The 27,905-nt window shown below is 45.0% G+C and overlaps 1 protein-coding gene across 1 annotated transcript; it reads right to left on the reverse strand.

Moving 5' to 3' along the window:
• LOC116335311 (chloride anion exchanger) lies at positions 1-27,424 on the reverse strand. The gene is given in 22 exon segments (XM_039600786.1): positions 1-323; positions 675-734; positions 839-984; positions 1,144-1,198; positions 1,275-1,502; positions 5,429-5,524; positions 5,723-5,815; positions 10,874-10,943; positions 11,183-11,289; positions 11,391-11,486; positions 11,571-11,648; positions 13,106-13,219; positions 13,318-13,448; positions 13,451-13,464; positions 17,481-17,563; positions 17,862-18,013; positions 18,092-18,260; positions 20,448-20,608; positions 20,692-20,802; positions 21,368-21,507; positions 26,941-27,102; positions 27,387-27,424. Coding segments are annotated over 21 exon segments (2,262 nt in total). The 5' UTR covers positions 27,072-27,102; positions 27,387-27,424; the 3' UTR covers positions 1-296.
• Between the last annotated feature and the right edge of the window lie 481 nt (positions 27,425-27,905).

Consider the following 27,905-nt stretch of genomic DNA (forward strand, 5'->3'; position numbering starts at 1 on the left):
GCATTTTATCTTCACATTCTTTTTGTTCTAAAAACAATATTCCTTTGTCAAAAGTTCATTCACTGTCACTGTCATGAAAATATACATTAAAATATATCACACCATATGTCTATATATCCAATATGTACAGTATAAAAAAACAATAGAACGAAACGTCTCGTGAATTAAAGTCAAAGCTAAATAAATTAAAGCAGTTCACCATTATTCACTATGCATGTTGCTATAAAGCATCACTTGTAAGATATTCGATGCTTTTAGTCTTTGGTCTTCTTTATCATCATCTTCTGACTCTGACGTTATAACTTCGTTTGTGCTTCTGAAGCCTGTGGGTGAAGAAGGAACTCGTGTTTCAGGCTGTTTCAACTTTTAAGCGCAACATATTATTGAAAGTGTATTACTTATTTCATTTACAAGAGACTAAGATGCCCATAGGAGGAATTCAGGTGAGACAACACTGAGTGACAAAGACACATTGAGGCAGGACGTTGTGGAGGTTGCATGAGCTGCTTTCTCCAAGGAGACTGTGATTCAAGCCTTGTATGTAACTTCCTATTCAGTTGCAGGATGACTACATTTAGTCAACTAAGCTGAATGAATGAAACTCAATGAACTGATGAAAGTTATTTCTCAAAGACCATAAACAATGAAAAGCACAGTTTGAGGCTGATACCTACATTTCTGTCTCTGCTCCTCAAACTGCCAGCGAGGTGATGAGCTGTGACTGATGTTATTATCTGTGCAATAACATACATTTCTTATAAGTTTGATATTCTGTACATATTTACAACAGTAATATGTAAAATACTCCCTGAATATTGTGTTTATTGCTCTTCTTTACCTTTTCATAATCAGATTTTTTTTGAGTAGGCTCCGGATGTTTCTCCAGGATGTGCAGCATGGCATCATGCAGTGTCAGGTAGAACATTGAAGACTGAACTTCATCATCAAAGAAGCTACAATCATGGAGTTTCTCCAGGATGTAAGCTGCAACAGAAGGTCCAAATATGGCAGACAAACATCCAGCTGATTACGTGACAGGTGTTTAGGTTAGTATTCAAGCAAGAATGTCCACCGTGTGCTGTGGCTGACATGATTACTAAACTAATACAGGTACTGATACAAATCGTGTACGTTAATACTTACGGTCACACGCCACAATGTAGACCTCAACCTCAACTCGGATCAGCTCTTTCAGCAACTGCAAAGAAAAATGAATTAAACAGAGCCAGAGTGAAACAGCTGCTGCTGCTGTTGCTGCATGAATACAAACGCACTGCTTTGAGTCCCTTCAGTCCAGAGATGTCTAAGAAGGAGACAGCGGCAAAGTCCAGGACCAGGCTGTGAATCTCAACTCTGGGAACCACAATGTTGGCCGGAAGCTCGGCATTCCAGTCGATCCGGGCAGGAAAGTCTTTGAAGTCAGTCGGTTGGTCCAGCTCTTCCATGTTGCTCTCGTCCTCTGATTCATTTATGGGTCCACACGAGGTATTCAGGAAGCCGATCTATAACAGCAAAATATGTTTTCTATTCCAGAGATTTCACCACACGGAAACACATTCCAGCAGGAACTGCAGGAATATCTATGCTTACAATCAAGTTATGGCTACTGACAATTTAAATAAATAAGTAAATGATAAATGGTATTTATACGATTGTTTTTGTCCATCGAGCATCAAGGTTCATACCAAAGGAACAAATGTGTCAGTTATTGTTTAATAACACTCTCAAAGACTTTTTACTCAGAAACACTTCTGTTTTTGTTGTGACTGAATCTGTACATAGTTGTAAACCACACACAAAGTCACAGCTGCTGCACACATGACAAGGCCCTGTCCTTATCTTCAACGCCATGCTGCTCTGTTGTATGTTAATTGGCCCTTGGGGATAAATAAAGTCTTTCTGATTCTGATTCTGATTACAAGCCTCATACCACATCCACGTTATCAGTCTTGCCTCAGATAAGTGAAGCTGGACTTTGTACCATCTGCTGTTTTTCTCCAGGAATTTTATAACATACAATACAGTGCTGCTTTTCTCACATCACTGTTTGGTTTTTTGAATTTTCTAAAAATGTAAATCTGCCATGCTGACAAAAATCAAGTTAAATGACCAAAATAACTTCTTACTCTGGTCTACGGTGTACATTTTAGGACATCGTCAGGTCTCAGGAAAAAAGTTGTCAGGTATCAGTCTCACACAAAAAATTGTCAGGTCTCAGAATCACACGAAAAAATGTCAGGTCCCAGACTCACACGAAAAATTGTCAGGTCTCAGAATCACACGAAAAAATGTCAGGTCTCAGGAAAAAAGTTGTCAGGTATCAGTCTCACATGAAAAATCGTCAGGTCTCAGACTCACATGAAAAATCGTCAGGTCTCAGACTCACATGAAAAATTGTCAGGTCTCAGAATCACACGAAAAAATGTCAGGTCTCAGGAAAAAAGTTGTCAGGTATCAGTCTCACATGAAAAATCGTCAGGTATCAGTCTCACATGAAAAATCGTCAGGTCTCAGACTCACATGAAAAATCGTCAGGTCTCAGACTCACATGAAAAATCGTCAGGTCTCAGAATCACACGAAAAATTGTCAGGTCTCAGTCTCAGATGGAGGCTGCCATCTTGCAAATTTGGAGTAGTGACTTGAGGTAGAGCGAATGTGTAACGCTCCCGCCCACACACCCGCTGGTGGCCGCAAACACGCCCCCCTACACTTTTTACTTAGCCCGGCTGCTCGAGGTTTTTTTTTTGCTGGTTTACCACGACTGACGACTCGTTTAATTAAGGTAAATACAACCATGTCACTGTTATATAAAAAAAAAGACACAGTTTATCGTCTTATAGTTCTAAAATCGCTCTGTTGTTAATTCGTTTGCTAGATTAGCCGCTAGCATACGCACTGTGTTGGAGGCTTGTTGCTAGCTAGTTAGCAATGCTACACACCTGCTACTCTAATAGTCTGTGTTATTGAAGGATTCAGCACTCCTTAGGGTTTTGTTATACATTTTTAGACAGCGATGAGATCATCTGCACACTCTACAGAGCCCCAGAGTTACTGTTAATATAAAAAATATAAGACTGTGAGTGTAATGGATCTAAAACTGTTTAAATCTTCAGAGCCCTCTACATCCTGGTAACATGGAGACTTTAAAAACATCAGCAGAACGTCTCAGTAATGTAGTCTTAATTTGTTCTTTTCATTTAATAATAATCCATATTATATCAACAGCTACATTCACCCTGGAGAGAAACTAGTGAGGGAGACCACCAGGACCAAGCTGGGTTTCCTATGTCCAGAGGTTTGGAGAAACTTCTTCGCTTTCTTTCATCACAGCTGTCCTGTGCCAGAAGTTCTGTTGACCTACTTAAAAGGCATCATTTAAGAAACACCAGGAACACTGAAGCTCATCGCGTTGATCAAGCAGGACTCATGATCTTCACCAGCAGCTCCCTCACAGGGAAATCTTCAGCACTCCTCCGTAGGCCCGATCCAGGAGATGGATAAACCCAGCATTTCATGAACACTGTGATGGAGACCTTTGGTTTGTGTAATGTTATAAATACTCGGATACTCCCCAAAGGCTCCAGACTTTTATATAAAGATATTATATTCAGTCCTGTAGAAAGTTATATATTTAAAATATATGATCCTCTCTGGTCACTCTGGTATGAATAACTCTGAATCACTTTACGGTAAATAACACACAATCTGCAAAAAAACTGTGAAAGAATTCCAGATCACAAGTTTGTAGTTCAACATACTACAACATTCAACATGATGACCTTTGACCTTCATCAGGTTTTATTTAATTGTGTTAGACAAAATCTCATGTGCTCTTCATGAAGCTGAGTACATCAAGTGTTTAAAACGGAAGCTGTGCAGGTCTGAGATACAAACTGAGGTCCTGTTAATGCTGATATATAGTGACACAGTTACATGAGTGATTAATCCTTTTGTTTTTTTTGTTTTTAACTTTATCAATAAAGCTGCAGCTTTCACTACAGCACGTGTGGTACTTTAACCTTTGTACTGTTTTCATCAGTTCATTTTGCAGTTAACATGTTGGATGATCTGTCTGCTGTCACTCGATGGGGCTGAGGTCTGAATCTGAGGGCAGCTCCTGTAATCCCAAAGAGAACAGAACCATCAAACTCAGATATAAATTTTATCCCTCAACATTGAAATAAAGCTGATTCTTCTGTCCTCACACACTCAGGATCTGAAGTTCTTCTCTTACATTTTTTCAGTATTACAGTAGACTACAGTACTTTAATCCATAGTTCCTGATTAATGAGGAGTTACTGAAGTACAAGCTTTTAAAAAGATGTTACTGTCTTTACAGATGTGGCAAGAGACTGAAAACATGCTGTTGTTTGCATACGTTTAATATTCAGCTCTGCACAGGAGCTGAAGCAGGATGTAGCCTGTTGCTTTTACAGTATAATAATAAAAGTACAGTAACAGTAATTAGTGACTGAGTAGCCCGGGGCGTTTCTCTTGATTTCTTTAGTAAATGCATTCACCTGCACAGATTAGCTAAACGAACCCTGACATCTTAGCTAGCTAGGTCTCAGGACCTAGCTAAGGACGGTAGTTACGGAGTAGCTTACAAACACAAACATTACAAACACATGCTTACAAACACATGTAGCTTACCGAAACAGTGCAGCGGGGCCTCGGGTCCTTCTGTCAGGTAGTCCAGTTTACTGAAAAACACCTCATGCTGTCAGGTTAAAACACTCGGTCGTGTTTTCGAAGCGTAAACGCTGGCCCGCCTCTCAGAGCCTACGCTCTATCTGCTATTCCCGAACAGAGATACGCAAGTTTCTCCGTGACTGCAGCTGTCACTACAGTCATTGGTGGGACGTGACAACAGCGCCGCCTGCAGGAAGATTTTCTCTCTGTCTGATAGCTCGTGTTCTGAGACCTGACATTTTTTCGAGTGATTCTGAGACCTGACAATTTTTCTTGTGAGTCTGAGACCTGACATTTTTCCGTCTGAGTCTGAGACCTGACAATTTTTCGTGTGATTCTGAGAACTGACATTTTTCCGTCTGAGTCTGAGACCTGACATTTTTCCGTCTGAGTCTGAGACCTGACATTTTTTCGTGTGAGTCTGAGACCTGACAATTTTTCGTGTGAGACTGATACCTGACACCTTTTTTCCTGAGACCTGACAATTTTTCGTGTGAGACTGATACCTGACAACTTTTTTCCTGAGACCTGACAACTTTTTTCCTGAGACCTGACAACTTTTTTCCTGAGACCTGACAACTTTTTTCCTGAGACCTGACGATGTCCTAAAATGTACACCGTACTGGTCAGTTTACTCACTGTCATTGTAAAAATGAAATGAGGCTTCTTTGCCTTGTTAATGTGTTGACACAGGGAACCGTTACTATCAAAACCAAGCTCAGCCTCGATACTCACAGATGTCCACTGCAACTTGCCCTTCTTCAGAAGTTTCCGTATCATCCTCAGTGCTTTATTTCTCTTTCTCAACACCCGTAATGGGTTAAACCCGACCTGGGAAGACATACAGTAAGTGTGTCATTTATCGTAAGTAATCTGCTGATCAGATCAGAGATAAGTTTATCTGATCCGTTTTATTGTGTTTGAAAGAATAAGAGGCTGTGTTGAAAACTACATCAGCCAAGTTCATGCTAATTTGTACATTAACTACGTTTTTATTTTTTTTACACTGTAAAGCCAGATGTGACTTACAGCTTCCACCAGCTTGTTCCTGAAGAACTCAGTGTTGGCAAAGAAGATTGGAGATGGGATCCTGAAGATCTTCACTCCTTCTGGCTCATATATCTGCAAAGAGTTTAAAAAATCATCCTGCATCTATTCAATTCAATTCAATTCAATTTTATTTATATAGCGCCAAATCACAACAAAAGTCGCCTCAAGGCGCTTTATATAATACAGAGAAAACCCCAACAATCATATCATATGACCCCCTATGAGCAAGCACTTTGGCGACAGTGGGAAGGAAAAACTCCCTTTTAACAGGAAGAAACCTCCAGCAGAACCAGGCTCAGGGAGGGGCGGCCATCTGCTGCGACCGGTTGGGGTGAAGAAGGAAAACAGGATGAAAGACATGCTGTGGAAGAGAGACAGAGATTAATAACAGATATGATTCGATGCAGAGAGGTCTATTAACACATAGTGAGTGGCTGGAAAGGAAAAACTCAATGCATCATGGGAATCCCCGGCAGCCTACGTCTATTGCAGCATAACTAAGGGAGGATTCAGGGTCACCTGGTCCAGCCCTAACTATATGCTTTAGCAAAAAGGAAAGTTTTTGCTAAAGTTCTCTTTCTGTCTAGTTGAGGCGGATTGTTGGCGTAGACGTGAAGAAGAAACATGTAGACCAGTCAGTAAACTACTTTTACTGACAGTGAGTCCTGCTATGCTTTTTCAAAGTATCATCCCAACCCAAACACCAAAAAGCAAAAAGAATGGGAATTATTCCTAGTAATGCAGTAATCTTTTTTCTAGTTATGAAGTAGCACAAAATCTGATTGTTAAAGGATTTCACAAAATACAAAGGAGTATTAGAGACACGCTAAGAAGAAAAATTATTCATTATCATAGTCTTAAAAATGTTTTGAGGAAAAATGTGGAGATTACAGTTGTTTCAAGACAAAGTGCCACGGCTGCTACACGCTCCACAAAATTTTGTGTAGATGAGTCAGTGAAGTCGTACCTCAAAACTGGTTTTAGTTACAAGGAAATGATGTCTCTGTCAGCACAGACACACAGTGTGCTTTTAAGTGTAAAGATGGTGCAGATCTGAAGAATGTGGAAGACTTGGCTGGATTTGTACAAAGTGTAATTGTCTGTCCGTGGGCTGCCTGCCCAGTGATAAGCCACACTCACACTTCCTGTTGACATTTCGTAGGTTTTCAGTTGTAATTAGTAATACCGCTGCTTTTCTGAAGACAATCAAGTCCTTTATGTCATTATCAAACTACAACACTTCTTCCCACATGCATTGCACATACGGTAAAGTAGATCTCTTACAATGTAGGTTAAACTGTTAGTATCTCCACTCTTTTTTCTGTCAGGGGTTGTGTGTGGAGGCGTGGAAGAGATGACCCAAACGCAGGACTCACGGTGCAGAAATGATGAGGGTTTATTGGAGCGGGTGAATGAACAAAGCAGGAACGGTAGGACTGACTAGCTGACTGAAAGAGTGGCTGGCTGAATAACTGAGCACTAACGGGAATGACAACATAACCTCAATGACACGACAAAGACCAGGAGAGAACTGAGGACTTAAATATGCTGGCTGAATAATAACTGATAGGTGACAGGTGAGTGAACAGCTGAACATAATGAACTACTGATAAATGGGATGAGGGCTGAACATAATGCACACAGACCAAGGTTAACACAATAAAACAGGAAGTGGAACAGGCAGTAGATAAACAGTGAACATGAACTGAAAATACTGGGTCAGCGACCCAGAAACCCTAACAGTACCCCCCCCTTCAAAGGCTGGCACCTGACGGCCAAAAGAAAGAAAAACCAGAACAGGGCGGGCGGAGGGGGCCCAGGATGGAGGGACGGAGTCCAAAATAAAAACAGTTCAGGTGGGCGGCCACGTGGCCGGTGGCCGAGACGAGTCAGTTCCGGTGGGCGGCCGCGAGGAAGACGGCGGCGGCCACTGAGCAGGTCCGGTGGGCGGCCGCAAGGAAGGCGGCGGCGGCCACTGAGCAGGTCCGGTGGTCGACCATGCTGGCGTTGACGTAAGGAACGTGGCTTGGGCGACGGCGTGGCAGCGGCAGGACCAGGTGAAGCAGAAGCAGAGGCAGAAGCTGGACCAGGCGAAGGTGAAGGCGAAGCTGGACCAGGCGAAGGCGAAGCCGGACCAGGCGACGGCATGGGAGCCGGTGGAGCAACAGCCGCAGGGCCAGCGGGCGCGGAGGCCCCTGGCTGGAGACAGGCCGGGCCAGCGGGCGCGGAGGCCCCTGGCTGCGGAGCGGGAGAGCTCACAGCTGGCTCTGGATGCTGTGGCTGCAGGTCAGGGAACTGAATAGGACGGTGGATGAGTGACTGGACTACAGAAGACTGGACTACAGACGGTGAGAGAACGGGTGACTGAGCTACAGGCGGCCGGACGGGAGGCGACTGGAGGACGGGAGACTGGAGGACAGGGGGCGACTGGAGGACGGGAGACTGGAGGACAGGGGGCGACTGGAGGACGGGGGGCTGGACTGGAGCAGGCTGGACTGGAGCAGGCTGGACTGGAGCAGGCTGGACTGGAGCAGGCTGGACTGGCTGGACTGGAGCAGGCTGGACTGGCTGGACTGGAGCAGGCTGGACTGGCTGGACTGGAGCAGGCTGGACTGGCTGGACTGGAGCAGACTAGAGCAGGCTGGACTGGAAGCTGAACAGCAGGCGAGGGAACTGACTGGGCTGGAAGCTGAACAGCAGGCGTGGGAACTGACTGGGCTGGAGAGGCTGATGGCTGTGCTAATGACTGAATTACTGAAGGTGATAAGGCTGCAGCCTGGGCTAGTAAAGCTGGTGCCTGAGCAGGGGCCACCTCAGCTAGCCTAACCAGGGACAGTGCGAGGGCGTGAAAAGCTGGATCAGGCGGTGGATGAAGAGGTGAACTGACAGGTGGAGAGGCTAGCTCTTCCACGCCTCTAGGGAGGTCAGGCTGGGTTCTGGCTGCCCTCAACCTGGGCGCTGGGACAGGCACGGGAGGTGGCTGGGCCTCAGTCACCCCCACCCGAGAAACAGGAGCGGGTGTGGGGGTAGACTGGGTCCTAGCTGCCCTCGTCCTGGGAGCTGGAACAGGAGTGGTTGCTGGCTGGGCCCTAGCCATCTGAGGTGGTGTTCTAGGAACAGGCTGAGCCTTAGCTGTCTTCACCTGAGAAGGGGAAACTGTGGAAGAGGAATGCCGAATCTGGGCCGCCATGCTGGCAGGAAATGGCTGAGTAATGTGTGTGGAAATAGTGACTGGGTGTGTGATACTGGCGGGTTTATCAGGAATTGTTCTGGTCTTTCTGCCACCACTAGTTACAGTCTTTAGGGGCGCAGAGCAGAACAAATCTTCCCAGTCCACAGAATCCTCCAGGAGGGAAACATCCCATGAATCAGAGATGGGTTTATTATTGGTTTTAAGTGAAGAATCGAATGAGGGTGAAAAACAGTCACTGGAACTCACCACCGGGAATTGCTGGAAATAGTCCATTTTATGGCGGCGGGTGCACCGCTTTCTCCGGGAAGAGGAAGCGGGCGGGGTACACATCCGAGCCTCTGGCGCGGGAGCCTCTGTTGAGCCGAGGTGGGAGGTGGAGCCGCTGTGCAGTGGCGAGGTTGAAGGTCCGGTGAATGAGGCAGATGGCGTGTGAGCGAGGAGCGGAACCGCGAGAGAGGGAGCCACCGAAGCGCGGCGCGAAACGGCCACTCTCCGCGGCAGATGCTCCGGTGCAGGTGGAGCAGCAGGTGGGAGAACGCGGTGTCTCCGAGGCCCGCCCAGAGCCAGGCAAGTTCCCTCGAAGATGTGCTCCTCCGCCCAAATGGAGAGCGCTGCCTCCTGCCGCTCAAAAAGGTCCGAGTCCGCAGGGTCAAAAGCGGGTCGTGTCATTCTTTCAGGGGTTGTGTGTGGAGGCGTGGAAGAGATGACCCAAACGCAGGACTCACGGTGCAGAAATGATGAGGGTTTATTGGAGCGGGTGAGTGAACAAAGCAGGAACGGTAGGACTGACTAGCTGACTGAAAGACTGAGTGGCTGGCTGAATAACTGAGCACTAACGGGAATGACAACATAACCTCAATGACACGACAAAGACCAGGAGAGAACTGAGGACTTAAATATGCTGGCTGAATAATAACTGATAGGTGACAGGTGAGTGAACAGCTGAACATAATGAACTACTGATAAATGGGATGAGGGCTGAACATAATGCACACAGACCAAGGTTAACACAATAAAACAGGAAGTGGAACAGGCAGTAGATAAACAGTGAACATGAACTGAAAATACTGGGTCAGCGACCCAGAAACCCTAACAGTACCCCCCCCTTCAAAGACTGGCACCCGACGGCCAAAAGAAAGAAAAACCAGAACAGGGCAGGCGGAGGGGGCCCAGAATGGAGGGACGGAGTCCAAAACAAAAACAGTTCAGGTGGGCGGCCACGTAGCCGGTGGCCGAGACGAGTCAGTTCCGGTGGGCGGCCGCGAGGAAGACGGCGGCGGCCACAGAACAGGTCCGGTGGGCAGCCGCGAGGAAGACGGCGGCGGCCACTGAGCAGGTCCGGTGGTCGACCACGCCGGCGTTGACGTAAGGAACGTGGCTTGGGCGACGGCGTGGCAGCGGCAGGACCAGGTGAAGCAGAAGCAGAGGCAGAAGCTGGACCAGGCTACGGCATGGGAGCCGGCGGTGACGGAGCAGAAGCCGAAGGCGAGGCCGGACCAGGCGACGGCATGCGAGCCAGCGGTGACGGAGCAGAAGCCGAAGGCGAGGCCGGACCAGGCGACGGCATGGGAGCCGGCGGAGCAACAGCCGCAGGGCCAGCGGGCGCGGAGGCCCCTGGCTGCGGAGTGGGAGAGCTCAGAGCTGGCTCTGGATGCTGTGGCTGCAGGTCAGGGAACTGAATAGGACGGTGGATGAGTGACATTTTCTGGTTCTTGTAATTACAAACACTTTTATACAACAGTTTCAGTTTGCAATCAGGCTGATTAAAGTACTTCCATCCTAGATTTCCATAAAACATTTTGCAATGTAAATAATAGTAATAAAAATAATGACCTCAAACTCTAATCCAAACGCACGACCTAAGATAATATCCCCACACCTGTGTAAATATTTTAAAGGTAAATTGAAGCCCCCTGAAGGGCCACACGCTAACTTACGTTGATGTAGTCCTTTCGGTCTTTGTAGATATCAGTGCCCCTTATGTTGGCCAGCAGACTGCAGCGAGGACTGAAGCAAACAAACAAGCAAACATGACATGCTCACAATAATGATGATACAATGATGAAAGGTCTAATGCAAACTACTGTATCATTTAAAAGAATCAGAGTTACGTGTTTGTACTCACTGTCGTGGTATTTTATCTAACTGCTGACAGAATATATCTAAAAGCCATAATTGTCAACCTCGTGACAATAGTTATTAAATAACAACAGTAATCAGTTACATGTTCACATTGTACGACTCACAACTGAGTCCTGAGGATGACACTGATCAGCTCCACACCGAGGCCGACAGCCAGTCCCAGATCCAGCCCCAGCAAGAAGGCACCAATGCAGCTAGACAGCCACACCACCTTGTTGTGGTAAGAAACATGTTGTTTACTAAAAAGGAGGCCATGTGTCCTTTTTTACCAAATATGGTCTTTATAAGTACTGAAAGTTTGTGAGGTCTTACACAGTCTGCTTTGTCCCTCCTCCACAGATATGGGATCTCTCTGAACTGCATCAGACTGCCCTTCAGGTTGACGATGATCACGGCGCCCAGCACGGACTGTTAAAGCAGAGGACCAAAGATCGGCTTTCCCAAAGTATACAGCGTGTCAGAGGTACAGGGAGCTGATACTGGTGTAAATACCTTTGGTAGGGGCTCCAGCAGGAATCCAATAGCCAATGTGACAATCATCACTATGACAGCTGACAGTAAACCAGCTACCTGAAAAGGACAGAAGACGCAGAGAATTGAAAACAAACAGCACACATGTGATGAAAATCTAAATTCTGTGAGTTTGTGCAAATTTTTACCTGATTTAAAAAGGACTGACTTTATGAGATTAGTTGATTTATACACTTTTCTCCTCTAAACACTAGAGGTCACTGTTGGCTGGCCTTTCTATTGGTCACTCACTCTGAATTTAATGAATTTCTTGTACACTTTTTAATATGTTATGCTGTAAAAATATGTTCATAAAAAGGTAAAAATCATATTGTTTATTTGTTCCATTCTTTCATATAATGCTTGTTTCAGAATACAGCTGGCCTACCAAACATCACAAATCACAAAACATCAGAAACTATCAGTACCTTGGAAATTATGTAAAAAAGTATTTTCGCACTACCGAATTGCCTAAATTAATTTGCTTTGTGATTGTAAGCCGAAAGTTTTTATATTTTAGGCTGATTTGATTGATTCTATATATTACTTATATATTTTTAGTTTAAAGTGACCTTACACTGCTGTCCAAGAGCTGACGTGCAGTAAAAGCACAATATTTCTCCTTAAATTGTAATGCCTCTGTTGGATAGTGATAAAACCTGCACTCACCCTGAAACCTACTAGTTTTTTTACAGTTATACTTGATTTTTATAATTGTTAGAGGATAGCTGTCTCAAGTCTTTGTCTGAAGCTAAATTTATGAAAGTACCATACAGATTAAGATGTCTCAGTGAGTAAGTCTAACTCTTGGACAGAAACAGAATACTTTCCATTCTTCTCCCCAAAAGAAAAACGTTTATTTAAGTGTACAAAATGTGAGTTGTTACTGAGAAAGAATTTTGATGTTTAAGTGCTTTCTATCTAACATTCACATGAGCAACTTGGGGTTGGTATCTTACCCAAGGATGTTTTGTGGCATGCACACTGGAGCAGCCAGAGATCGACCTGAGCTGCAGCAGCACCCATGTTACTGTAGTAAGATGTATTATTAGAGCTTACAATCGTCTGCCCCCCATATGTAATGAAAGTGGTGTAGCTTGCTGTAACTGTTGCTTTTGGTCATTGTGGTCATTAATCATCTCTTCCTAATACTTTTTAAATGTATTTTAAAGCGATGTGTGAAAAATCCACATTTATCTCTCCGTGTGATGCGTTCAAAGTATATCCTAACCTGCAGCGTGTTACCTTTGTTTCCCCGTTCTGACAGTAAGAATAATTACACAAACACTAAAGCTACAGCCTCCGTCTGTGGCAACACAACCAGTGATGCCTCATGTGTGACTGGTGCACTAGTGTGGGAATGTTATTGTGATGAGTTTGGAGCGAGAGTGACAAACACACAGGCTTTTCCACTGATATTATCGGGTTTTCTCCCCTCATCCTTCAGTAACGACTCACGTGTATTTGTTAAGTGTTGCCTGACATGGATGGATCCGGCATCAGCTACATTAGTTTACCTGAGTTTTGCCTCCTGTGCTCTCCTGAACTGCACTCCTAGAAAGAGCTGTACTCGCTGCAAAAGACCTGAAGGAAGCTCCAAAGATGTTGCTGACTCCAAAGGCTATCAGCTCCTGTAGCCGGGTCACAGAGATAAAAACACTCCTCAGCATAAAATCACACTGAAGTCCTGACATGACTTTAACCTACATGTCGCTGAGTTGTTACCCACCTGGTTTCCATCTATGGTGTAATCATGTTTTATAGAATAAACTTTGGCCACAGAGAAGGCCACAGCAAAACCCACGATGGCTATAGGAAATGCTTCTACTGCTGTTTCTTGGAAGATCTGCGGGTTTGGGCGACTGGCGCCTCGTACCTGAAACGGTACAAGTCTGTCAGATTACTGTGTCTCTAAACATGGACACGGTCAGGTGGATCAGCCACGAATGATAAAAGAAACAATTCAGACCCAGAACTCAGACCCTTACCTTAGCATGTTGGACCCTTAGCTAAAGTGTAATATTATGTTGGGGTGGCTGTAGCTCAGGCAGTAGCGCAGGTCGCCTACTAATCGGAAGGTTGGTGGTTCGATTCCTAGCTGTGTGTGTGAATGCTAGTTAGAAAGCACTTAGAAAAAATGTGCTTGTGTGAATGCACAAGTTGTGTAAAGCGCTTTGAGTGCTCAGATGAGTAGAAAAGCGCTATATAAGAACCAGTCCATTTACCATGTTAATTACTGTTTCAAAATACAGGTGTCATGGTTCTGGGTCATTTTGACTTTCTTGTATTCTAGTAATATTTTGTATTATGGTTTATGTTCAGGTTCATTCACAGTCGTAGTTATTCTGAGTATTCTTATAGTCCCTGTTTAGTTCTTGGACTATTCGGTTCCCCTGTGTCTTTGCCCTGTGTCTCTCTCTCTCATCTTCCCTCTCATCATGTCTAATTTGTCTCAGCTGTGTTCCCCATGTGTTTTCTGCTCTCTCGATATTGTGCTGTGTATTTAAGGCTCTGTCTCCCTCATTCCCCACCATGTGTTCTGCCTACCAGCCTGTTTAGTTTCATGTACATTACAAGTTTAGTTAGTTTTGTATTTCCTGTTCTCTATCATCAGACTATCTCTCCACTCTGTTACATGTTCCATATGTACGGGTATGACCCTCCCCTTGGTCGTGGCGTGTAGATACTTCTTTAAGATACTCCGGCTAGCCCGGCTACGCCCCACAGTTTACATACACAACTAGTGTATGTGCGTGTGTGATTGACTGTATGGTACCTATGTGTGTTACTGTGTGAGGGTGTGTGTTTGTGGCAGTGTGGGAGCCTGTCTCAGCAGCCTCCCTGGACCCTACCTAGCCCCTATCTCACTTATAAGGCAATAAGAAGCTGCTGTGTTCCTCTGGCGTATTGCCTCCAAGCTTGGGCCTGTGGAGGATGACTATCAGGAGGAGGACATTGATGAGGAGTCCGTCCTCTCCTCTGGTGACTCTCGAGGCTGTCAGTTGACCCTACAGCCATGTTCGGCCCAGCTCCTGCAGCAAGTTGCAGACAATAGCTGTGCTGCTCAGGAGATGGCACGGGGCCTGCGCAGGCATTCAGCAAGAGTGGGGAGGCCCAGAGCTTCTGTGCCACAACCTGCCCCGAGGCTCCAACTTGGGGCCCTGGAGATCTCCAGCCCCAGCAGCGCCTTTTGTAGACGCTGTGGCTGCACACAGTGGAGGCAACCCCCCCCCCCCTCAAAGTGAGGAGGATGGGCCCCTGGTTTGCAGGCTCCTCACCCAGGAAGATGGCAGGCTCCACCCACAGGTGTTCAAACAACTCCGGGGCCATTTCGGGAGAGCAGAGGTCGACCTCTTTGCCTCCAGGGAATCAACACAGTGCCCTCTAGTCTTCTCCCTGAAGGCTGACAATCCCCTCTAGGGTGGGACGCCCTGGCGCATTCCTGGCGCCGGGCCCTCCTATATGCCTTCCTTCCTTTGTCCCTCCTCCACTTGGTCCCTCCACCGAGTCCAGACCGAGGAGGTAAGGCTGGTCCTGGTGGCCCCACATGCCCTGGTTCCCAGCAAGCCCACCCCTCCTGGACAGAACACTCTGGGAGCTCCCAGTTTGTAGGGACCTCCTTTCCCAGGCTGTTCCACCCTTTCCCCGCGGGGCTGACGGCCTGGCCTCTGAGAGGGAGAGGCTCCGCGCCTTAGGGCTGCCTGACTCAGTTGTGAACACTATGCAGGAATCTTGTGCACCATTTACCAGGGCTGCCTACGACTATCACTGGGGACTGTTCCCTTCCTGGTGTGCGGTCCACAGGCTGGACCCCATGGTGCGACAGTGGATGCCATCCAGCAGTTCCTGAAGTCCCAGCTGAAGGCAAGCAGAACAGTTGTGACCCTGCGTGGTATGGTGGCTGTGATTACTTTGCCTTGGTCACTCAGCACTCAGCTACACCGATAGCACTTTGATATTGTGGTTCCTGAGGGGCGCCCAGCATCTAACAGCTCGCAGGCCAGGGTCCCTGCTTCCCCCTTGGGACCTGGACCTGGTCCTTGGTGGCCTTCAGTGCCCTCCCTTTGAGCCTCTGGAGAAAGCTGAGGTAAAGTGGCTATCACTTAAAACCGCCTTCCTTCTGGCCATAACATCCACCAGAAGAGTTAGTGAACTCCAGGCACTGTCGGTCCACAGTGAATGTTGCAGGTGGCTACCAGATGGGAAGGGGGTGGTCCTCTGGCCCAACCCTGCCAAAACCCCTCAAGGACTCCCACCTCTCCCAGTCGGTTGAGCTGCAGTCAGCTCCCACGGAAGGCTTGGACCGACAGGCAGCTCAGAAACTGCTTTGTGCCCCGTCCGAGCTCTGGTGCTGTACGTACGTGCTGTTTGGACAACGGACCAACTGGTTGTTTCTTTCAATCCCGGGATCCTGGACAGGCCTCTGTCCAAGTCCCGCTTGTCCCTCTGGGTGGTAAAGGCAATCCAGCAGGCTTATACACCCCACGGGTGTGTGGGCCCACTCGACCCGTGGGGTGGCCACTACTGGGCCTTGTGAAGGGGCGCCTTCCTCTCTGCAATTTGTGCGGTGGTGCTCAGCTACCACCTTTACATGGTTTTACCGCTTGAACGTGGCAGCCAGCCCCTCTTTTGGGGAGTGGGTGCTGGGTGCCCATCAGCGGTAGCCGTTGTTCCTCGGTCAGCCTAGCGACTTGCAGGCTGACCATGAGGGGCCGCTCAGTTGCGGTCCTTTCGTCTTGTGGGACTCGTTCGGGCCAGTAATGCATCTGGCAGACTGATGCCTCCGCCCCCCGGCTTGGCCTTTGCATCTGGCTCGGCCTTGACCGGGATGGCATGTATATAAGTACATTTGTAAATAGTTCGTTTGTACACTGTGAGGACATTGTCACGCCCGGTGTGGCAGGCGTGTGGAGATTGTAGAGAGGACCCAAAAGGCGGCAGCTCTGGTGCAGGTGAGTCTTTATTTACACACGTGAGTACAAACAACAACGGCAGGTGAACAAGAACTGAAAAACCTAAACTGGGAAGAGCTAACAAACCTGAAACCTGAAACCTTGGGTCGAGAAACGGAGATGCGGGGGAAAACACGAGAACACGGAGGGGAGCAACACAGACGAACCAGCAACTAACAGAGGCAGACACGAGGTTTAAATACACAGAAGGATAACGAGGGAATGAGACACAAAAGGAGGGCACAGCTGGGAGTAATCAGACCTGACGAGACAGGGGAAAAGTAAACTGAACACACTAAGATAAGACAGAGACCTTTAAAGTAAAACAGGAAACACATACACGTAATGACACAGACTAAACACAGGGATACACGGGTAGAAAAGAATGAACACTAACCGAGGAAGAACAGAACCAAAATTACAATAATAGAAAACACAAAACGCTGAGTCAAAAGGACCCAGGATCATGACAGACATAGTGCAACCGAAATCCATTGGGTCTGCGTTTGGGTCCTCTCCTGTCTGCTTCACACAGCCAGCACGTGACAGTAGGTCGCAGACCAAACAAATCAAAAAAGATTTAATTTTGGCCAAAGCAGAAAGAGACATAAAATGTGTAAAGTTTGCATGTTGCATTTTAGAACTATAATTTTGTTGTGGAAGTGGTTTGACCTCTCTTTGAGTGCCTTTCTGATTCTACACTTTTGCAATCTCAAAAACAAAATGTTAGCTTTTAGCTATTATCACCTGATAAAGTTGGATAACTTCTTATGTACTTATGAGTTATGTACAGTTTCAGGATATTAAAACAACAGTATAATCTTACAGGGGAAGTACAGTTTGTCATTGATAACTCCTGCTGCTAATGTTCTGCACTGACTCTTTTACAGCAAAGATAAAACAATCGACACGTTTTATTGTAAGCTTGATGTATTCTTACCCTTTTGGAATATAACCAACAACATCAATGCCATATCTTGTCTTAAAGTCGAACGCATATGAAACTCCACATGCAATAACAGTCTGTGAAAGAAATGACAAATTATTAATCACAGCTAATTACTCTTTTAAATACAAAAGTCAGAGAGCATTTATTAACTGCAGGTGTGAACCTGTGACCGGTATCTCTCGGTGAAATCTTTTTCTGGCCCATAAATGAACATTAATCACTTTAATGAGTGTTATTCACCTGCTGAGCACAGTCGTTAAAGTGAAGAGCCAAAATCAGTGTAATAAATATCAGTGTTATTGTTTATGGAACCAACAAGCCTTCAAATCCTCGAGATATGCAAAATGTCAGGAGTCTTGCAGTGTTGCTCACCATGATGACCTCTATGGGAATCGGCACAGGCAGCTTGGATTTAAATCGGTCATTGATCTCCTTTACAATGAACACCACCACCATGATCACTATGGAGATCACCACATCACAGACATTGGTGGAGGTGATCTTGTTAAAGATGATCTCAAGGTCTGAAGAATGAAACCAGAGTCCAGCAGATAAACAACTTGTTGTGATGAACAGAGAGCAAGCTTCAAGCTGTCCTTTACTTACATATATGAGTGACAGCGGCCCACTGATACCTGGAACTTCCAGCCCCAACACAAACTTGAGCTGCGACACCAGAATGTGGATTGCAGCAGCTGTGGTGAAACCTGACACAAGTGTGTCGGAAAGGTACATGACAACGAATCCCACCTGGAGAACGCCCATCGCAAGCTGCCAGAGACAGAAGTCACAAACAGATTAAATCCTTTAGATAAAAATATGACAAAACCCCAACATGATAAATATATCAAAGTCGTGTATTATTAAACTGCTTGTTGCCAGAAAAGAAAAAAGGTCATTTTAAATTTCTTTTAGGAATGAAAACCCTGTAACGTCCCTCTGTGTACTACCACATCACAGGTCGACAACAGCTGTTCATCTCAATGTGCTGCTTGTTTGATTGGCAGAAAGCAGCATATATGTCATAATCTGGTATGGTATTCACATCCTTAAGATAAACAACTAACACACAGTAAAAGTACCACTCTGACAAATAAAAGCAGGCTGTGTGATTAGTATTACAAAAATACCCTGAAAGTACTGGTAAGAGTCCAGTTGGGACTAATGAATGCTTACATTTTTTTCAGTTCTCTCAACAGATATAAAAATAACTGCCAGTTTTCTGCAAATCACATAATTGATTAAGTGAACCATCTAAGACTAAACATCATACTGTACATATAATTAACAGGAAGCACCCAGGGAGTGTGAGCCTCCGCCAACACAGCTCACTCTCTGGGCAGTGTTTCCTTTCAAGAGAATAATGCTGTATTTTTGTATGTATTCATTTATAACCGTAGTTGAAGTTTGCAGTGCAGTGAAAATCTGATTTTGTGTAGCATGACAGATCCTGTCTTTGGTTACACAATCGTTACATAGGAGTAACATGAATAACTTGAGTTTATTACAAAACATTAAACTACAGTATATTTCTAACTACTGTAATGAGGCCACTCATTCTCCCTGCCAATACTTTCTTTAAAGATTGAACACAGCTTGAATGAAAGGCGGATGTGAAATGTAAGAGTGAGATTCTAGGTCAAATATGACATGATCATATCATATATCCTCATTGCTCTGTGACTCTCTCTGCAGGTAATAACGTTTCTTGTATGGAGTATGCTTATCTTATCCTGCCTCAGTCCAAGGCCATGTCCACACCAATATGTTTTTGTTTGAAAACGCTCTCCAAAGCAGATACATTTGAAAATGCCGTTTCGCATCGCAATGTGGACAGCGAACTTTTTCAAAAACGATGACACATTTTAGTCCTGCGATGCAGTCATGTGACCAATTAAACTAAGATAGCGAAGAGCATTATACAGCAGTTGTTTTGTTTGCTCTCAGTTTTGACATCCTATTAAAGATTAATATCAGTCTGTACGTGCTCCAGATAGCTTTTCTTCACATTCTTTAATTCTCACTCGCTTTTGCAACTTTGTACTTTTGTGTTACTCGCAGCAACAACTCCACTTCATTGTTAGTCCATTTAAAAAACTCGGTGCTTTTCCTCGACATTTTGCCGCGACGTTTCAACGAGCCGGAAAGTGAATAAGCGGCAGACAGAAATGAAGCAGGTCGAATCTTCTTGTGTTTCACACATGCGCAGGACTGGAACGTAAGCGTTTCAGTCGTTTCAGTGTGGATGAACAGCTCTTCAGAAACGACTGAAAATGATAGAGTGGACGCGGAGCGTTTTAAAACCCCCCCACAGTTTTCAAATTTATCCGGGTGAGTGTGGACGTAGCCCAACGCTAACAAACTTAAAGATAGTAATAAGTCCATCTATGAGTGCCTGTTATGCTCACTGACTGGGATTTTGGTTTTGTTTCTCCTATTCCAAAAATGTATTTCAAGAAATAATCATCAACAAAAAGTTGTTAAACAGACAAACATGCAGGGAGCACAGACTTCTTGGTGTGTCCAGCTTTCAAGCTATGCTAGCTAACTATTGCCTTAAATGGATAAATGTGAGTGCAATCAATATAAAGTTTTGAAATATCAAACTATTCTTTTCAGTAGCTGTCAGTGTTTGCATGCTTCACACTATTATCCTACATTTGCCGCTAAGTAGTACTTTTTGATGGAAAGATGGAGCTAGGCATGCTCCTTTGAAAGCTAGAGCTCACAAATGAAGTTAGTGATGAACGGCTCTCAAGGAGCCTTATTAAAAATGTGCAAGGACGAAATACAACTTCTGTTTTCTGTCAAGGGCACAAAGCTTTTTGTTGTTTCCAAACCACAAACATATGTTTGAGATTCTACAGGCTTGTGTTTGATCCTCAGAAAGCATGCTTGTTGACAAGGTGACTCAGTTGTTGACTAGAGCTACTTATTGGTTGTGGTGAGCTGATTCACCTGCATGATACCGGCAAGGAAGGTCACAGAAGAGGCCACCAGCACTCTCTGCTCGTCTCTGGTCAGGCCTTCAAACCCCGTGATGTTGAACGCTGGCCCCTCGTCTGGGACCAGCCTGGTGACCGCCGAGCCAATCATCAGACACAGCACTGGAAATGGACCTTCATGGAGACAGGAGGATGGCAGATATATTTACATTCTAACATTTAGAGAGCAGCTATATAGAAATGGACGATGGCCTTACCCACTGAGATGTGTCTGGAGGTGCCGAGGAAAAAGTAGATGATAACAGGGAAGAAGGCGGAGAAGAGTCCATACCAGGGTGGCAGAGAGGCCAACAAACAGTAGGCCAGACCTGCAAGACAGAAACACTCAAAGTATTATTCACATTTATAACATAATGTTCCTGTTCACTTCACTTATACAATATAAAGTGCCTTGAGGCGACTGCTGTTGTGATTTGGCACTATCTAAATAAAATTGAATTGAACTGAATTGAACTTTACAGTGTTGTGTCTTCTAAAGCAACCTGTGCCAGTAAAATCTACAAGAATCACTTATTTTTCTTTTACTTTTTAAAGTAAATTAGGTATATATTGCTTAAAGGACCTTTTAACTTGCTTTTACATATTTTCCTTCTTATATCTATACTGTTACAGTGTTACAGTTAAACATGGCCAAAATTTCAAAACATGAGGCCAGTAATACCGGAGCTCCTTATCAATGCTCGGGGCAAAACAATTCATTTTGTTACACTTTTTTTTTGCATGATGTGAGAGTAGATATCGCTAACATACTCATCTCACATCCACAGCTCTGACTGTAAGCACGAAACCCCCAAATCTCCCACTGAGGGGCAGCCAATTCTAAGAAAGTTGGTCCTGGAAGAAGAACAGAGGAGCTGCCTTAGTACGACTCACCTTGCAGGACAGCCACCAGTCCAGTGCTGACACCAGACACGATGTCACCCAGCAGCCATTCTTTGAATCGGTACCCTTTCATCCAGCCGATGACTGGGAGAAGAGACAGAGCTGTGTTCTTGGCTCGTTTAGCGTCACATCTAAAACGATAACGAACCAAAACATATGGTGTTAAAGAGAAACACTAGAGTAACGGCTTTTTACATTTTATGCTTCACAAAATTGTTTGAACTGGTTACAAAGTACACAGTAAATATTGAGCAGTCTTGTATCATTTTGTTCTTTTTTCGGTAATCTTATTTACTCTGTGTATTTAAACACCTTCTACCAACCTAGGATTAGGATTTTACAATCAAAATACATAAAAAGAAATATTATATTATATTATATTATATTATATTCATTATACATTAATTACTATTACATAAACACTGGCCACTGAGTACTTCAATATCAGGTTGCTCTGCAGTGTTTGAAGTAATCCAGGATTTTGGCCGTTTTTTTAAATAAACACTGTCACTCCTGCTGACCACACTCATCCTGTCATTTTTCTCTCACAACATAACAGACACTCTTTCGGGGAAACAAAAAGAAGTGAAAATCAGATTAAATAGACTGTGACCATAATTGGAAATGGGTGAATGGTGAATCATGAAGACCAGCATGGACAGATGGAACCATTACCAAGTCTGAAAAGTTTAACTTATGAACTCACGGATGCTACGGTACAGTTCGAGGGGCTGACGCTACACAGAGCAGACAGAGTAGCCTCGCTGACTGGTAAACAAAGAGGCGGTGGGCTAGTTGTTTACACAAACAACTCGTGGTGCCAAGATGCCGTGGTGGTCTCTACTCACTGCTCGCCACATCTAGAGGCTTTGACTGTGAAATGCCGGCCATTCTACATGCCGCGGGAGCTGCCGGCAGTTATTATTATAGCTGTCTACATACCACCGAATGCCAACGTGAAGGCGGCCATGACAGAGCTCTACAACAACATCAGTGAGCAGCAGAAAGATCATCCTGACACCTTCTTTATAACAGCCAGAGGTTTCAACCAGGCAAGTCTTACATCTGTTCCGCCCAAATTCTACCAACACGTGAACATTGCAACCAGGGCAGAGAATACACTAGGCAAAGTGTATAAAAACATCAAGCACTCTTACAGAGCTGCTGCCCTCCCCCATGTTGGTAACTCTGACCACTTGGCCCTTATACTCACACCAGCTTACAAATGCAGAGTGCAGCACGACAAGCCAGTGGTCAGTGAAGTTAGAATTTGGCCACCAGATGCAAATTCTGCACTGACAGACTGTTTTGCGACCACCCAGTGGGAAATCTTCAGAGAGGCTGCAAACATATAACAACATCACTGACCTCCAGGAATACTCTGTGTCTGTCATTGACTACATCAATAAGTGTATAGATGATGTGACATTGGTCAAACCCATCAGGAAGCAAGCCAACCAAAAACCATGGCTAACCGGGGAGGTTCGCTCTTTGCTGAGGGCTCGGAACAAAGCCTTCAAATCTGGGAATACTGCAGCTTACAGTCTGGCAAGGACGAACTCCAACATCATTGTGAAGTTTGCGGTCGACACTACAGTGGTGGGTCTTATCACCAACGGTGATGAGACGGCCTACAGGGAGGAGGTCAGCGCCCTGACCCACTGGTGTCAAGACAACCATCTCACCCTCAACGTCGCAAAGACAAAGGAGTTGATAGTGGACTTCCGGAGGTGCAGAGGAGTACACACCCCCATCACCATCAACGGCGCCGCTGTGGAGAGAGTGAGCAGCTTCCGCTTCCTTGGTGTACATCTGGCTGAGGATCTTACGTGGTCAGTACACATAGACAAAACAGTGAAGAAGGCGCAGCAGCGCCTCTTCTTTCTCAGGAGACTGAAAAGATTCGGCATGAGCCCCGCATCCTCAGGACCTTCTATCGCTGTGCCATTGAGAGCATCCTCACTGGATGCATCACCACCTGGTATGGCAACAGCACCGCTTACAACATAAAGCTCTCCAGAGAGTAGTGCGGTGTGCTGAACGGATAATTGGAGGTGAGCTTCCTCCCTCCAAGACATCTACAGGAAGCGGTGCCTGAGGAAAGCGGGAGGATCATCAAGGACTCCAGTCACCCCAGCCACAAACTGTTCAGACTACTTCCATCAGGAAGGAGGTTCTGCAGCATCCGGTCCCGTACCAGCAGACTGAGAGACAACTTTTTCCACCAGGCCATCAGACTGCTGAACACGTCATAGACACCTCACCCTCACTACTGGAACTTCAACATTATGCACTCCATACTGTACATTAATGCCACTGTTTTGCACATACCAACCTCTGTATATTTTATATTTTATATATCTTATTTTATTGTTTACTTTATTTCATTTGTAAAACATGTATATGCACACTATATACACACTCACACACACACACATAGAAAAACATATTTAGTATACACATTCAGTAATGTATATACCTTTATATATGGTACATATATTTATTACTTTTTAGATTAGCCATTTTTATATTTTGCTTGTTTTACGTTATTGTATTTTTGCACAACTCTGTTGCTTGTGAAGCTCGCACACAAGAATTTCACTCGTATGTACTGTACCAGTGTACCTGCACATGTGACGTGACAATAAAAGTGATTTGATTTGATTTGATTTGAACCTGTCAAAGGGGATCAAAGAAGCAAATAGGCTGTATGCACAAAAACTGGCGACAAAGACCCACGACGGCTGTGGCAGGGCTTCCAACACATTACAGACTACAAGCCCCCTCCCCCCGACGTTTGATCGTTCGCGACCAGAAAAACTGAACGATTTTTAAGCACGGTTTGAGGCTAATAGTACCACCCAGGCACAAACACTCCTACTGCAATCATGTGACCAGGTTTTTCAGGTGTCTACAGCTGAGGTGAGGAAGGCCTTTGCCAGTGTCAACCCACGCAAAGCAGCAGGACCAGATAACATCCCTGGACATGTTTTAAAGGCCTGTGCAGAGCAGTTTAAAGATGTTTTTGCAGACATCTTCAACATCTCGCTCAGACAGGGAGTTGTGCCAGCTTGCTTTAAAAGTGGCACCATAATACCAGTGCCAAAGAAAGTCAACCCAGCATGCTTAAATTACTTCCGGCCTGTGGCCCTCACACCAATTGTGAGTTAACGCTTCAAGTGGCTGGTCTTGAACAGTTTCCCAACAGACCTCGATCCCCTTCAGTTCGCATACAGAACAAACCGATCTACAGAGGATGCTATCTCCACGTTATGCTGTCACACCTGGAGAGGAGGAACACCTATGCCAGAGTCCTTTTCATCGACTTTAGCTCAGCTTTTGACTCGATCATTCCACAGCAGTTAGTAGAAAAGCTGATGCTATTAGGCGTGGACCCGGCAACCTGCAACTGGGTTTTCAGCTTCTTAACAAAGCGGCAACAGACAGTCAAGGTGGGCAGCCAAACATCAAAGACCATCTCAGTGAGCACAGGCTCTCCTCAGGGGTGTGTCCTCAGCCCACTGCTGTTTAGTCTGCTCACACATGACTGTACGGCCAGATTCAGCACTAACCACATTGTGAAGTTTGCAGACGACACAACTGTGGTTGGTCTCATCACTGACGATGAGTCTGCCTATAGAATGGACGTGGAGCAGCTTGGAGTGTGGTGCAGATCCCACAATCTCACCATCAATGTGGACAAAACAAAAGAGATGGTGATCGATTTCAGGAAGGCTGGCAGAGATCACCACACCGACCTCACCATAGGTGGTGCTGCTGTGGAGAGGGTCAGCAGTGTTAAGTTCCTGGGTGTACACCTTGCTGATGACCTGTCCTTCTCCATTAACACCACAGCTGTTATCAAAAAAGCACAAATGCGTCTCCACTTCCTCAGGAGACTCAGAAAAGCAGGACTCTCCACACTCCACCTCACAACTTTCTACAGAGGCACCATTAAAAACATCCTGACACAAGGTTTTACAGCTTGGTTTGGCAGCTGCAAGTCCTACGAGAAGCGTCAACTTAATAGGATTGTTAAGACTGCCAGGAGGATTGTTGGTGCCCCTCTCTCATCACTGGAGGAGATTTACAAACAGCGCTGCATACGCAGAGCTACCTCCATCATCAGAGACTCCCACCTCCCCTCTCATGGCCTGTTCTCACTCCTGCCGTCTGGCAAGAGGTACAGGAGCATCAGCTGCAGAACCACCAGGATGCTGGTTCTTTGCACAAGCCGTGAGACTGATAAATGGTCTGTGCCCCCTCCCCACCCACACAGCCATTCACACAGCTACACTATAAGATCAACAAGCGTGTGTTTCCCCTATCCACACACACACACACACACACACACACACACACACACACATACATACAATACACTCCCCAGATACACACATTACCTAACTTTTCCATCCCCTTCTGTGAAAGGACTGCTGCTATCTAACCGAACAAATGTGACTGGAGTTTGTTTTAGAACTTAGATTTTATGCTATTTATGTTTTTTGCTGCTCTTTTTTTAAAACCCATTCTTTTAAACTGTATTTATTCTTTTTAAACTGTATTGCTTATTGCACTGTTGCTGGTGAGGCTGGGTAACACCATACAAAATGACAATAAACTTCTTCTTGAGTCTTGAGTCTTAATAACTGTCTGTTAATAAAATGCAATCAACGCTAGTTTTCCTGCTTACTGAGCCTGGCACACTGACAAACAGAAGTGAAGACAAATTTATTTATATAGCACATTTAAAACAACATATGTTGACCAAGGTGCTGTGCATTTAAAATAATGAAAAGAGATAAAAACATGATAAAAGTTAAGAAAAAGAATCATAAAATGATTTGAGTTAGAAATAAGATAAGTAAAAGTAGCACAAACTCATTCTGATTTTAAAGCCAAGGAATAAAACTTTTATTCTGCTTCCAGTTTTGAAAGTGTCCACAGAGAAGGCAATATGTGAAATTAAAATAGATAAAGCATCACCTCTGTTACTTTGTTAGAATTGCAGCTGAAAGCAAAGGATCTAAATACCACGGTACCTATACCATTGATAACTGTTACAAGGGAGCAAAAAACACAAAGCACCAAGTGGATAAATAGCCAACAGCTGTTCATCCTTATAATTATAGTTATAGTGTAGCAGCATAGGCCTGCCAGTGTGTCACCATTTAAAACACCCAGTAAATATCATTTTTAAAACGTCTGGACATCAGTGACAGTCTTAATGTCACAGCTCAGTTACCTCTGCCAATAACTGCCCTAACCCTGTTTGCATGCTGCAAAGATCTTTTACATATATAGCAAACACAAACACATAATGTTTTTATATCAGATAAAGTGGCTCGTCAGACCTTAATCACTATAAACTTAACCTGTGTAAACTGAGCCAAACAAGGCTGAACCTTTTAAGTGTTGGTGGAAATACGAGCAGGCTGTTGCTGAATTCACCGCAGTTCATTTCATCAAGCCTATGCAGAGTCATCATTTAGAACTTAGGTTTATATTCAGTCATCACAGAAACTACACAGAAAACACAACAAGCATTCCGACATGTTCCTTACGTGAAATACTGTTTGACGTGGTCCAGCATAGTTTTGCGGTGCCTGTAGATCTTTTCATGGTCCTGAGCGAAGGACTCCTCCGAGTACAGCGGCCTGGTCACCACGTACTGCTGAGCTGCCGGGCGCATCATCTCGCCTTTGCTGCTTCCGCTCTGTGTGGCTCTGAGGTCCATTAATCACATCAGGTTAGGAAAAGGATCCTGTCTTTCCTTTGAACATCACTTATCAAAGCACATTAACAGAAAACAGCAAAGGTCCAGACCCCCAAATACAAGACAGAGCACATAAGGCAGGTCAGAACGTGCGTTGTCCCAGAGGGTGAGATTTGTCAGGTTGAAGAAACACCAGAGAAGTTTGGTTTGAGTTTTAGCAGTCCTCACTTCCCCAGCAGTTCCCTCTTTACTTTCCAACACATACGTATATGTAGAGCAGCTCGTCCTACATACCTGAGAGCGTCTCTGTCTGTGTCGAAGCTTCCACCATGTCTTCCTCCTGCTCCAGATCCTGGAAATCAACTGGGGTCTCAGGCGGTTGTGCCACCAATAAATGCCATCTCTCCCACTTATCACAACTGTAATTATTAACAGCAATTACGATGATGTCCCTGTTTCAAGTATGATTACAAATGCTGGATGTCTGACGTACCCTTGACCTTTGTTCTCACTGATAACCCGCAACTTTTAGTAGAGGGAGGATGTGGACAGCACAAACAGGATAGGATAGGATAAAACTCAAGTAGCATTTTAGGAGGCGAAACGGCTGTAAAAGTTGTTTGTGGCATGCCTTTGTTATCTGACCGTATGATGAGAACAAGATGGCCCAATCCAGCTTTTGTTATGTCACATCATGCTGAATGATAAGCCACAGTGCAGTGGTTAAAACCCTCTGAATTACAATCACTTTCCACTCATTGGGCATTAATTCTATCAGTAGACAGGACTGAAGAGTTGTCATTGGTTATTTAC

Source organism: Oreochromis aureus, linkage group 17 (assembly GCF_013358895.1).
Source record: "Oreochromis aureus strain Israel breed Guangdong linkage group 17, ZZ_aureus, whole genome shotgun sequence".
NCBI lineage: Eukaryota > Metazoa > Chordata > Actinopteri > Cichliformes > Cichlidae > Oreochromis > Oreochromis aureus.